The sequence below is a fragment of the Hypanus sabinus genome, chromosome 19 (genome assembly GCF_030144855.1).
Source record: "Hypanus sabinus isolate sHypSab1 chromosome 19, sHypSab1.hap1, whole genome shotgun sequence".
Taxonomy (NCBI): Eukaryota; Metazoa; Chordata; class Chondrichthyes; order Myliobatiformes; family Dasyatidae; genus Hypanus; species Hypanus sabinus.
In genome coordinates this window covers 40803492-40818572 of record NC_082724.1, presented here as the reverse complement: position 1 = coordinate 40818572, position 15081 = coordinate 40803492, and the positions used below count along the sequence as shown (strand labels likewise).

The 15081-nt window shown below is 37.3% G+C and overlaps 1 protein-coding gene across 1 annotated transcript in view; it reads left to right on the top strand.

Moving 5' to 3' along the window:
• Positions 1–15081, top strand: part of LOC132377892 (contactin-4-like) — a 1978611-nt gene that overhangs the window by 843877 nt on the left and 1119653 nt on the right. Inside the window, exon 5 of the mRNA XM_059944356.1 lies at positions 14569–14704. Within this exon, the coding sequence (XP_059800339.1) occupies positions 14650–14704 (55 nt within the window). The 5' untranslated portion in view covers positions 14569–14649. The remainder of the gene's footprint in view (positions 1–14568; positions 14705–15081) is intronic.

Below are 15081 nucleotides of genomic sequence, written 5' to 3'. Positions count from 1 at the left end.
CATTGATGAAGCTGGTTATGTGTATGTAGCTGTGCTCCTAAACTTAAGAACATGCGGTAAAGGTACATTCATTTAAGTTGTTTCAATTAACCTTTAAAAACTTAAGGCCATATTTCAAGATCAAAACAACCTTCAGTTTATGAGAAACGATGCTTTTAATGAACGACATTTAATAGAACAATTATCACCCTGCTTGCGCAAATTACCAAGTATAATATGATAGGCAATTGAACCAATATTGGAAAAGTCTTTGATACACACCTGAAGATTAACCAAGATGTCACTAAGGGGCAAAATGAGTGATCTGTGTTCCTAAATTCCTTTGAATCATTACTAATTATCAGTTATGTTGTTGAACTCACCTACAGATTAGGCCTGCTTCACTGTTGAGTTGAAAATGGTAATTGTATTAGCCCATTAATTAACTTGAGTTATTTAATTAACGAAATGTAATGATGTTTTCACAAATGAACTTGTATTTCATTTTTTTTCTCTAATGGAGTCATTTATGTGCAGTAAATCTTTTTTGAATTCTATCTATTGTTCCAAATTAGCCATATTGTAGTGGTGTGCTACACACAGCACTGAAATAACAAACACGCAGTCGGTGAGCTGCAGTTGCAAAAGAGGTTTATTCAAACTTCGTGGCCTCGCTTTAAAGCCTTCCTGCTCCCGCCCCCCTGGGCGGGAATGCATATTCACAGTCCCGTCCCGCGCGCGGGCTTTTCTTCTTGCTGGTGAAGAAGGCTTCGCGCCCTTTTTGGGACTGGCCTCGATGCCGGTGTGCGCCACTTTGTGAGCCGGTTTGAGTGCGCTGGGAAGTGGGTCGCCACAATATGTTGTTTAGGATAAAGTGGTTATATGACAATTTGCAAGCTTAACAGGGTTCCTTCCATGTGAAATTACACTTACTATATTGTTTGACTTCAATCTACACATTATTAAGAGCGAAAATTATTTATAATTTATTAAAAGCTTGCATAATTTCCATGAACTGAAATGTTTTGTACAACTGGATGAGAGTTTGGTTTCCACCGGTGTGAACTTTGATCTTAACTGTAATTCTGGTGTTGTGTAAACAAGACAAAACCATAATTCTTCGAATGAAGTGGCCTTTGGATAGAAATTCTTGGACAACACTCATGGGTGACTGGCAAATGTTCTGAAGTGAGCAACAGGGTTCAAAGAGAAAAATAAACAGCTGGAAATGGGTGAGTTGGTAACTGATGAGGCAACACTTGGCAAATGGGTAAAATATTGGCTTTATAAAGTACAATCAATATAGCTCAACTGAAATTTAATTCTATGACAACAAAGTCTACAGGAGCTTTTACAATCTGTTAACTGGGGGAGCAGGGGGCAGTGGGAAGAGAAGAAACTTTCCCAGGCATTGTAGGGGATAATATTTGGTCACTAAATGCATCATGCCCTGTTCACAGTCATTAGAAAGAAAATTGTAAGTGCACGTTCAAGTAAAGATCTTGCTTACAGAATCTTGCTGTAGTTGTGCAACGAGCTGACAAGACAATACCAAGATTTTGTCTCCTTACTATCTCTTTCAGAAAGTTGTATCGCTCTTGGATTGGGCACTCCAGAACATTTCTTTGAATGAAACCTCTGCGCAGTGACCATATTCTTAAGTTAAGAAAAAGTGAGGTCATCTTATTTGAAATGCACACAGTTCTCAGAAATATATGATGGGAATAAATGTTAAGAAGTTGTTTCCCTTGAATTACAGTAAATAGTGTATTGATATTTCTAAAGGGATTGACTTTCTGACACTAAACAAGAAGACATTCTTTCATTTAAAGAATCAAGAACCTTGTAGTTTTTTTTTCCCTAGGCCCTAAATAATTATCACCAATTTATTGCTTGAGGAACCAGAGGTGCCTTCAAGAATGGTTACCATGTCATCCCACTACCACACTTTGGAAAGTCTAATTACATGGTTTTAGTAATTTAGGCAGAGAATGAAGACTATGAAGGTATGGACAAGGGAGGCAGAGGAAGGCTTACAGGACTGCATTGAGTGAGTGGACTGGACAGTGTTCAGGGATCCATCTTTGAATCTGAATGAATATGCTGCAGTTAGTTCTGATCTCATTAAAAACGATGTGGATGAATGTGTGCCTACGGAAACATATCATACATACCCGAAGAAAAAGCTGTGGATGAAGCAGGAGATTTGAGGTCTGCTGAGGGCCAGATCAGTGGCTTTCAAGTTTGGTGATCTAGGACTACACAAGGAGGCTAGGTGTAGAGGGATATCTCAAAAGCAAATGAACAATTCGATTGAAGTTAGAGGTAGAATTGGATGCATGTCAACTCTGGTAGGGTTTGCAAGCCATTACTTCTTGCAAAGCAGAACCTAACATCTTAAAAGGCAGTGATGCTTTACTCCCAGATCAGATCAATGCCTTTTCTGCATGCTTTGAAAAGGAGATTGAAACCACAGCTATGAGGATCTCTGTAGCATCCATAGAAACATAGAAAGTAGGTGCAGGAGTAGGCCATTCGGCCCTTTGAGCCTGCACCACCATCAGTATGATCATGGCTGATCATCAAACTCAGAACCCTGTACCTGCTTTCTCTCCATACTCCCTGATCCCTTTAGCCACAAGGGCCATATCTAACTTCCTCTTAAATATAGGCAATGAACCAGCCTCAACTGTTTCCTGTGGCAGAGAATTCCACAGATTCACCACTCTCTGTGTGAAGAAGTTTTTCCTAATCTCGGTCCTAAAAGGCTTCCCCTTTATCCTTAATCTGTGACCCCTCGTTCTGGACTTCCCCAACATCGGAAACAATCTTCCTGCATTTAGCCTGTCCAATTCCTTTAGTATTTTATACGTTTCACTAAGATCCTCCCTCAATCTTCTAAATTGCAGTGAGTATAAGCCTAGTCAATCTAGTCTTTCTTCATATGAAAGTCCTGCCATCCCAGGAATCAATCTGGTGAACCTTCTCTGTATACCCTCTATGGCAAGAATGTCTTTCCTCAGATTAGGGGATCAAAACTGCACACAATATTCTAGGTGTGGTCTCACCAAGGCCTTGTACAACTGCAGTAGAACCTCCCTGCTCCTGTACTGAAATCCTTTTACTATGAATGCCAACATACCATTTGCCTTTTTCACTGCCTGCTGTACCTGCATACCCACCTTCAAATGACTGGTGTACAATATCACCCAGGTCTCGTTGCATCTCCCCTTTTCCTAATCGGCCACCATTCAGGTAATAATCTGTTTTCCTGTTCTTGCAACCAAAGTGGATAACCTCACATTTATCCACATTAAATTGCATCTGCCATGAATTTGCCCACTCACCTAACCTACCCAAGCCACCCAGCTTTGCAAACTTGGAGATGCTGCACTTAATTCCCTCGTCTAAATCATTAATATATATTGTAAACAACTGGGTACCCCACTAGTCACTGCCTGCCATTCTGAAAAGGTCCCGTTTACTCCCACTCTTTGCTTTCTGTCTGCCAACCAATTCTCTATCCACGTCAATACCATAACCCCAATACCGTGTGCTTTAAGTTTGCACACTAATCTCCTGTGTGGGACCTTGTCAAAAGCCTTTTGAAAATCTAAATATACCACATCCACTGGCTCTCCCCATCCACTCTACTAGTTCCATCTTCAAAAAATTCTATAAGATTCGTCAGACATGATTTTCCTTTCACAAATCCATGCTGACTTTGTCTGATGATTTCACCTCTTTCCAAATGTGCTGTTATCACATCTTTGATAACCGGCTCTAACATTTTCCCCACCACCGATCATAGTGACCCTGTGATCTCTATCTCAGAGGCCAATGTCAGAATGTCTTTCAAGAGGGTGAACACTTGCAAGGACAGCACTCAATGGTGTAAGACTCTAAAAACCTGTGCCAGCCAACTCGTGGATGTGTTCAAGTACTTTCATTCTCTCATTGATACATTCGGAAGTCCCAACTGCTTCAAAACAGCAACAATCATAGCAATACCTAAGAAAAGTAGGGAGAATTCCCTTCATGATTATTATCCAGCATCACTCACATCTATGGTGATGTAGTGTTTTGAGAGGTTTGTTACAGCTGGAATCAACTCCTGGCAAAGCAAATACCTGGACCTGCAGAAATTTGCCTATTGCCACAATAGGTCTGCAGGGCATGTGATTTCATTGGCTCTTCACATGGCCTTGAGTCACCTGGAAAATACTAATATTTATATCAGGCTGCTGTTTATTGACTACAGCTCAGTGTCTAACATAATCCATTCCTACAGTTCTGATCAAAAAGATACAAATCACGACCTTAGTACTTCCCTCTACAAACAGATCCTTGACTTCCTCACTGGAAGAACATAGTCTGTGTGGATCTGAAATAAGATCTCTACCTCATTGAAAATCAATACTGTCACACCTCAAGGATCTGTGCCTAGTCCACTGCTCTATTCTCTATACACATATGACTGTGTGGCCAGGGACAGCTCAAGAACCATCTATAAATTTTGCTGATGACACAACTACTGTTGGCAGAATTTCAAGTGATGACAAGAAGGTGTACAGGACTGAGATAGACCAGCTGGTTGAGTGATATCACAGTAACAACATTGTACTCAACATCAGTAAGACCAAAACATTGATTGCGGACTGCAGAAAGAGTAAGATGAGGGAACACACACCAGTCCTTATCGAGGATCAGCAGCGTAAAAGGTGATCAGTTTCAAGTTCCTGGGTGTCAACATCTTTGAGGAATGACCTTGAGCCCAGCTTATTGATGCAGTCACAAAGAAGGCATGACAGTGGCTATATTTCATTTGGAGTTTGGGGAGATCTGTTTTGTCACAAAAGACACTCACAAATTTCTATGGATATACTGGGGAGAGTATTCTAACTGGCTGCATCACCATCTGGTATAGAGGGGAGGTACTGCACAGGTTCAGAAAAAGCTGCAGAAAGTTGTCAACTCAATCAGCTCCATCATGGGCTCTAGCTTCCTCAGTGTCCATGAGGTCTTCAAGGAGCAATGCCTCAAAAAGGTGGCATCCATCATTAAGAACCCTATCAGCCAGGACATGCCCTTTTCTTACTGCTACCTTCAGAGAAGAGCTATAAAAGACTAAAGGCACATGTCAATGATTCAGGAATAGCTTCTTTCTATTGGCCATCAGATTTCTGAATGGACATCGAACTCATGGACATTACTTCACCTCATTTTGTTTCACTTTTTGCACTACTTAATTTAACTTATTAAAAATGCTTACTGTAATTTACAGTTTTTATTATTATGTATTGCAATGTACTGCTGCTGCATAACAACAAATTTCATGTCATGTGCCAGTGATATTAAATCTGATTCTAATTCTGACCTTGGAGATGTTCAGTTTTTGAGCTAATGAGCAAAGTCAGTGTGCTTGGACAAGTCAATCTTGTTAAATTGCTGATACATTTGACTTACAAAGAGACATATGTGACACAAAATGCTAGAAGAACTCAGCAAATTAAGCAAACTAACCTGTGGAGGGAAATAAACAGTCGATGTTTTGAACCAAGACCTTTCATAAAGATTAGGTAGGAAGGGGAGAAAAACCAAATAAGAAGGTGGGTGGACTGGAAGGAGTACAAGCTATCAGGACATAGGTGAAACCAAATGAGGGAGAACATAAGTAGGAGGGGAGGCATGATGAAGTAAGAAGCTGGGAGGGATAGATAAAAGAAGGAAAGGGCTGAATAAATCTTATAGGAGAGGGCAGTGGGCCATGGAAGGAAGTGAAGTGTGGGAAGGGTGAGGAGAATCAGAGGGAGGTGTTGGCCAAGTGAAGAGAAGAAAAGAGTTGAGATGGCAATATGAATGGGAATAGATAAAGAGATAGGGGACAAATAATTACCAGAAATCTTTGTTTTAAAACCATTAGGTGGGAGGTTGCCCACTAGAATATGAACTGTGTTACTCCTCCAATGTGAGTTTGGCCTCATCTTGGCAGCAGAAGAGGCCATGGACAGACATGTCAAAATGGGAATAGGAAGTTGAATTGAAATGGGTAACCAATCGAAGATCCTGACCTTAGTAGCAGAAGAGTAAAGGTGCTCCATGGACCAGTCCACAATTTGTGTCAGATCTTACCAATGTAGGGAAGGCTGCACCAGAAGCACCAGATAAAATAGATGACCCCAGCCTCATTTGGAATAATTCTTTGGGGCTCTGAATGGTGGTGATGGAGGAGGTGTAGCAATTGTCACACTTGTAGGGATAACTATAAGGAGGGAGACAGTGAGGGAAGGATGAGTGGGAAGAGAGACATGTGGAGAACAATCCTTAAGGGAAATGGAGAGGGGATGTACATCAATTGTTCTAACACCTAGTAATTACTCCCCTGTCCCCTTCTCTCTTTTTCCATTCCTATTCAGGTTAACCTCTCACCCCATCGCTTCCTCCAACCTGCCCTTCATCTCCTTCTGATTACCCTCCTTCTTCCTTTTATTACATGGTCCACTGTCCTATTGGATTCCTTCTTCTTCCATCCTTTATTTCTTATATCTATCACCTCCCAGCTTCTTTCTTCATCCTCTCCCTCACCCACACATCCACCCACCCTCCTCCTCACATGGTTTCACCTAACAACTGCCAACTTGCACTCTTCTCACTCCCACCCCACCCCCATTTTCTTATCCTGCCTCCTGCTCATTTCCTTTCCAATCCTAATGAAGGGTCCCAGCCTGAAATGTTGACTGTTCACTCCACTCCATAGATGCTGCCTGACTTGCTGAGTTATTCTAGCATTTTATGTGATATGCCCAAGATTTCCAGCATCTGCAGAATCTCATGTGCTTATGAGAGATATGTAATAAACTTTACAATCCATTCAAACAAAGACGAACAATGAATTCTGATGAATGGTCTGAAATGTTAACTTTGTTTCTTTCCATGGATGAGGCATAATCTGCTGACTGATTCCTGCACTTTCTGTTTTCATTTCAAATTAAATAGGTTCTTGTTTTTGTCTTCTATTCCTGTGATCTCTTTGAGAAATCGGCATTATTCTCAAGGTAGCCCACAGATTTCCCTTGGTTACCCTAGTATGAAATGTGGGACTGTGTCTTCCAAATGAATTAATGGCAAAACTCGACCAAAGAAACAAATTTCTCAGAATGCCATATGCAACTTGAGGAGATTTTAAATAAAATCATTGTGGATTTGGGTTTAATAATTTATACAAAGTGAAAAATTCATTTGGATCAATGTTTACTTGCACTTGGTAGTTCCTCTTCAACAACACTGCATATGCCAAAAAGAGAGAAATTACTGGTGAACATACAATATATAGTATTTAAATCGAAGACCAGTTCCCATGGACTTATTGCTTAGTGTGTACAGAAATGCACTGTTGGGCTCTCTGTTGATATGCTAATGTGTTACTAGGGTGATTCTGCAGTGATTCTGAATTACTTTTCTTTGGAATGACTGAAAAGAAAAACACACTACAACCAGTTAGTAAACATATTCACAGAGCTTCTTTCATTTGGACTATAGTCTCTATTATGTTGCTGTTGTAAGTTGGCAAAAGCCATAGTATAAACATATGAACACTATTGTCACCAAATACCTAATTTGATAAAATCTTATTGAAAGCTTCACATAAATCTCAAATTAGTAGTTGTAATTCGTTCAGCATGGATGACTATTGGTGTTGCAAGCTATATTTTCTGTTTACTTTTCATCAGTAGTTTTGTGATCCGATGCAAATTGTAATCCATTTATTGCCATGGAAAATGTTAAATGATTGCAGTAATTCAAAAAAGAAAGTTTGTAATTGTATAGACTACTTTATGATTGGCTTTCATCACCATGGTGATAGGTAAGCAGTCTAATGGAACTGATCATGACAGAAAGAACTATAATAATACCACAATTGACAAACTCTGGTTGTCATATATGGTACCATTTAGATAATTTTCAGTGGCTTGTTAATTGTTAGTAATGAGAAGCAAGAGAAACATATTAAGGTGTACTATTGCCATATTAATGACACTTCATTTTGAGACAGAAATGTTGTTTCTTCAAATTAATATAATAAATTACATTTTCAATTGAAAAATGTAATAAATGAAGAAACATATGATGCTATGTTGGCCATAGATTTTCTATCATGTATTTAAGGAATGTGCAAAAGATGTTTTAATTGCAGTTATTTTGATATAAGGTCCAAAATGCTAGTGAAACGTAGGTAGACAATAATATAAAGACTATGAAGTGTACTTCTTTCATCATATTAACAATTGGTCATAATCAATTTATGATTTGAAATACAAACCCAGGAGGCATGACATCAGATGAACAAACATGTCATACTTGCCTAAGATCTCACAACTTCAACTGCAAACTTTTGTGTTAAACTCCTGACTTTTTCGTCTTCACCTTCACAAATGCAAGGAGTTCGCCAATGCACTGAAATCATCCAGCAAACTGGCTGAACCATTTCTCTGCCATTTTCTACAGCACTTTGCCCAGTCTCTCATCATATACTTAACCCTTGTGCCATTTCTGAGTTCAGCTTGTCCACCTCTGTAAATACCTTCCTTTCAAAGCTGCCTCAGCACCTCTGCTATTAAAACTCTCATTCATGCTTCTTGCTTTTCACCATCTAATCAACCTTAACCCTTTCAATATAAACTAGATCAATTGACATCTCATGTTCTTCCAGTGGTATAATCTACTAAAAATATTTATATGCAACGATAAAGTTGGTGAAACTGGTACCAATAAATGCAGAAAAGGCCGATTAAGTTATTTCTAACAAGGTAGATGACATGATAACTCAAAAGAGAAGTAAGCTGAGACTACTTACTTGACTTTCTTGGTTATTCAACATTTCAGAAGAATAGGTGAAAAAAACAAGGACACAGGACAGTATTATCCATCAAGGAGGGCATCAGCATAGTAATGAGCGGTGACAGAGAGTGATAGACACATGATGCGGAAATGAATTGGTATAAATAAGGAACAGCAGGGAAAAGAAAACATGACTGTCAGTATAGGACAGATTATCAAAATATTTTTTCATGGAAGGACAGACTATAAATTGAGAAAAATTGAATTTGTGTAAGAAGCAAACTAAAATTATTATGGGTGATTTTTATCTGCATATTAAGTGAAATAACCCAGCTGGTATGGGCATTATGAAAGAGAATATTGTACATCAGGAGCAATATGTTTCAAAATTTATCCAGCAACTGGCCATTATAGACTTACTCATGCATTCAGTACTCAGTCCCCAAACACTTGCTCATCTGTACTGACTGTCCAGAAGTTAAGCTTTGGAACCTGAGGAGAAACTGTATTAAAAAGTACTGTTGGTGAATCCCCTAGAGAATAATGGTCACAAAATTGTCGAATTCCAGCTACAGTTGAAGCTGAACACTTTGGTTCTATCATCAATGTCCCCATCTCAAACCGAGTTGATTATATAAGTCTAAAGAAAAATAGCGTCTGGAGTGAATGGGCGAAATAGGCTAAGGATAGTTCAATTGATAAGCACAGACAAATATTTAAATGTTATGCCATGTGCTCAGCAGGAATCTTTCCAAATCAGGGTATTGTTGAAAAACAGAAACCTTACCCATATTTTCCACCTCCACAAATAAAACCTTCCTTAGTTTACCCTGTTGTGCATTTAATATTTCAGTACTATTTGAGCAATCTTCTAACTATATGGCTTGATTAAATATACTTTATTGTTTATATAATTCATTATGGTTATTTATATATATATAAATATGTGAATTGCATACATCATAATACAACCACATGATATGTACATACCTCGCTTAAACTAAAAAATGGAGTTACACTCACATTTCTTAACTCTCTTGTTTTCCTTTGAATTAGTTCAATGTTTTGAAGTTACTAAACATACAAACCCCTTTGCTACTTCTGTGCTGGCAAAACAGTTTTTATTTTAAATGTCAGTATTCTTTAATGATTGTTTTTGAATTTTCTGACTTCCTTGTTAATTTGACATCAATGATTTCTATGTTCTTCTAAGTTTAGTGCATAATGAAAATTCATGGCTTGCATTTTTAGCCTTTTTTTGCCATTTCCTTGAATGTATCTCACCATCTGGAACACAGTAAATTTGGCATTCTTGTCCTTTTTGTTTGTGGGGAAATGTTTACCTTTAACAATCTGAATCTCCTTTGCAGTGAGACTAATTTAACGTCAAGATTTTCAACCTCTGCAGCATCTTGCATTTAGCTCTCATCCCTTTCTTCTAAATCACTTCTCAGTGGAATGCCATTCACTGTATCCCAGTTTGGAACCTTTACTTCATTATTATTTTTCCAGTGCACAATAAATCCAATTATGATCTCTCTACTGCTGGTGCTTAGGGCAGCATTGAAGGTCCGCCATCTCTGGCGGTGTCCAGGGCTTATGTTGTTGTGTCATTAGCTTGGTTTTCACCACTGTCAGTCTGCAAGTTCTGGGTGGAGATTCAGGAATACCATTGCACTCAGATGTAGAAGGATTGCCATTTCTGAAACAGTTTTGTTTTACCACTCAGAGTTGTTAGTCCTGAGTTGAACACCCAAACCTGGAGGACCAGCAGACCACTCTTATTTTGGTATCTACCCTTTAATCTATTTGGCATGGGTGACTCTACCAAGACCATAAAGCCCAGACTCCAGCCAACATAGTTCTCTGGCACACAAGCCTCCAAATCACGACAAGGTTGTGGTCCTCCTGGAGGAATAGAATTATGATTACTATGACAAAAATGATACTTGATTGGTGCTAATCTTCACCAATTAACCTGTAAGGCTTATGTTATGTAGATACACTTGATCAGGTTTAGATGGTTGCTTTGTAGAACATGTTTGCACAGTATATAAATTTGACATAACTGATATCATTGATTTAGAGTATCACTCTTTTAACTAGGTGGCTGAAAATAAGCTTTCAGCTTGGTTTTAAAGATAATAGTCACAAATACATCCACCTTCTTAAGTAGAGGATCATGAATCTTATCATCTATCCTGTTAATATGAATATCAACTAAAAGTGGAGAGTGAAGGAGCAATTGTTACATTGATTAACAGGTAACGTTCTACACAATTAGTCATTACATTCTGTCATACTACAGCATTTCCTATTGATTTTATTTTAGCTGACCTATGGAAAAAGACAAATGGAACGAACCAATGCAGTTACATAGATCTTTGTATGAGGTGCTTTGTATGCTTCTTTTAAATTTCACATGAAAACATTTTGACTGAGAAGAATACTAACTGCTCTCATATAATTCATCTGTTGCATGTAAAATTTTAAAAAAAATTCTGCTGGAAATTGCATTTGCTTAATGCACATTAGGATATTCTATTATGCAGCACTTTGTTTTCAAACTGTGCTATACATAATCTTCAATGATTGCTGAATGTAGCCATCAGCAGGAAATGCTTGCAGCTAAATTCAATACATAAAGACGGACCAAATGAGAACAAAAAAGAGGTTGAAGTGTGATGTCATAGAAAATAATATAAGTTAACGTGCATGAATAAACCTTAGTTCTTTTCTTAATTCTTTGTCCTGAAGTTTATCACTGCTGAGTTTGGATACCATTGGTACTTTACAAATTCAAGGATGCCAGAACATTTGATCTAAACTTTTTGTTCACCTGATGAAGATCAAGTCTTGTGTATTTTTAATCATTGGTGTCAAATGCTTCAAAACTATTGGCAAAGTTCTTGTTTCTGAATTATCTGTGTGCGAGCAAATGCCATGTAACAGTAAACAAGTGAACAAACCTGCATTAATGTTCAAGAAATTCAAACAAAATCATGTATGTATCTGTGCATTCTCATTAAACTTGAATTTGCTTGTGGCATCAGTGAAGTGATGGGCTTTTAAATTTTATATTTTAACCAACATGCAACAGATGAATCATGTGTAAGAGCAGTTGATATTTTTCTAATCCACAATGTTTTCATGTCAAATTTAAAACAAGCATACAAAGCATATTATACAGAGATCTATGTAACTGCATTGGTTCTTGTCATTCCCCATTTTTCCATAGGTCAGCTAAAATAAAATCAATAGGAAATGTTGTAGAATGACTGAATGTAATGACTAATTGTGCACTAAAAGTTAGCCTGAGCACCTCTTAATAATGAAATGGAAAATCAAGCCATTGTTCTGAGGAGGGGTTGCTAACTAGATGCACTAATCGGCTTCTACTTCTACTGATGCTGCTTGACAGGCTCGATGCTTCTAGCATTTGTTGGTTTTATTTTTTTTCTATTTCGTTAGCCATTATTCTTGCTGCTTGCTTTATCTTATAATGTATTTTAGAAATGTCAGGTCTCTTTTTACTGTGAAGCATAAATCTGCTTAGTCCATGAAATCCTGAAATAATTGATATACCACTTAGTTCTGTGTGTTTACTTGTTATGGGAATCCATTTGGTGTTCATGCCAGTTGTCAATAGAGCTATCCCATCAATCCCATTTCCATTTCCTTATTTACCAGTATACCAGCTATTTATTCTTTCTCATATGCATATCAAATGCCCCAAATGCCCCTTGACTGCCCCAAAATATAGGTAAATGGTAAAAATAATTTTAGAGTAACTGATATATCTTTAAACTGTGGGAAGAAATCATGCACCTACAAAGGGAATATATAAGCCCCATGCAGATGGCACATCAGGTAAGGTTCAAATGTGATCCCTGCAAGCTGTATTACTGAAACCTGATTTTATAGATCACAGCAAACAATTAGCATTGGTCATTCAGAGATTCAGAGCTGTCATGGACTCTCTGTAAGCTTACACACTGGAATGGTACAATATCCTCCTGAGAAGACTAGCAATGTGTAAATAGGATGAACAATTTTAACTGATCAGAATGAAGTATCTTCAATGTGTGAGGAAAAATCTATAGGAAAACATTTCCAATGTTACTTTATATAAAGAAAATGAAAAGGCAATAATGAAATATAAGGTTAAGAAAGAAAAACAGAAAAAATTGAAAAAGTATTATTTATAAACAATTATTTTTATTCATAGAGAAGTAAGCTTCAGTGTCTGAAAGTTGCAAAGTGGTTATTAAGACTTAATATGTGACTGAAAATTCAAGTACATTTGTGAATCTGAGACTGGTTTTGCTGACACTTGTAAGAAACCCCCTGGTTATCGTTGGCAAAAGTTTTGAATAATATTTGCAGAGCACTGTTTGGATGGGGACTAGGAAGATAATATAGTGACTTACTAATTTTCATTCTCAATTCCACAAATAAGATGCTGGAATTATCTACTCTATTTGTTTAGTAGCAGTTTCAATATTATCCACGTTATTATTTCAAACAAAATCTGGAATTACTGTCTTGAGGTAATAATAGAAAGGCACCCATTGGAACCAAGTGTTGAAGGAAAAGCAGTCAATTGCTATAAAGAGCTTCTTCATGAATAATACTTCAATAGAGAATGGGAAGAGGGGTTGAGAGATAGTGGGATCAAAAATCATCCTGGAAACAGAACTGTTTAATTGGGAGCAGCCCAATCCAGATAAAAAACAATTAAGTGTCCAAATAATCATTCCTCAAGATGCTGGACCAATTACTCTGACGGCAGTTATGGTCATCTTTATTTGTATTGTTTCTTTACACTTTTTTTCCATGCAACTCCTCCAACTTCCACCAATAATACAATTAGAAGTAAATCTTTAATCAAATGCTGCCATAAGACCATGCAGAGGTACAGTAAAATAAGCAGTGATTTGAGGTAACTACTTTTCTTTAAAAAAAAATAACCTTTGTATTTTCATTGATGTTGATGTTTTCTTTTCAAGCTATTTTGTATCCAATGGATGTGCAGCTCCTCACATTAGAGTTTCAACTCTGCTTGTACTAAATGATGAAAGACATGAGTCTTGATGCAAATATGTGAAGCATGCTTCATTAGCAGTGATTTGTTTGAAAACTGAAGAAAACTGACATATTGTACCACCCCACTGGTTAAAAGAACCAAACTAAACAGAAAATTGGTCTGAATGTTTCCTGGATTATTCAGCTGAAGAACCCAAGGCAAAAAAAATTTGAGATGAAAACAGTGACATTTTCTTTCTAAATTAATTATTAATAGTTCAAGGTTGCCCTTTTGAGACCTTAATGATATTTTCTGAATGGTCAGTATTGATTGTTTCCCTGTACTGTTTGTGTCACACTCATAAATGGAGCAAATAGCCTGAGAGTGCAATGAGCTAAATCTTCATCTTTTTTTGCTCCTGGGTGTTTCTTCATTGTTAACATCTGTGCATTATTCAATTGTTAGCTTTTGCCCTCTCTGCTCGTCAAGAGGATCAAATTTAGAAGACAAGCAAAGCTGCCTGCTATTTCTTTTACAATGGCTTGGAAAGTGTGTTTTTGATTATTCAATGTATTTTGATAATTACATGACTTATTAATCATCAAATCAATTATATTTAGCTGAATCAGCCAAGCAAGTGCCAATGTCACTGGTATGTTCTGAGATTGGGAAAAGGACCAAATGCTTGTTTTTAATTCTTTTTTTAATATTGTTTTTTCTCACAGATTAGAGGTTGTACCTTGAAAAGGAAGTCTTCTGTTAACTGGTGATTGCACGAAAAGCTTATTTGCCCTTGGCAACTGAAGATGATGTTGCTATGGAAACTACTGTTTCTGCTATCATTCATTGGCTGCCTAGCAGGTAAAATATCATTAATACTTTTGATATGTACATGTGACTGTATTCAATATATTTGCTGAGAATAATGTTACCCTAATTTATTAAAATCCAAAAATAAATCACTTGTACTTACACTCAGTTTGATTTGCCAATGAGCAGTTTTGTTTGGAATTATCTGATGTGTTCAAAAAGAAAAATCAAATAAATTTGATGTGGTAATGACATGTTAAATGGCTCAAAACCGAGGGTTCCTTGTGATTATTATGACCCATCCTGACAAGAAAATTTCTTGATTCTAGCAGATTTCTGCAGCACATTGCACGATCATATATATTAGACCATGTGAACCAAAGCATTCAATTATGAAGTATCAGGATATCAATTTTAGAGTAATATGA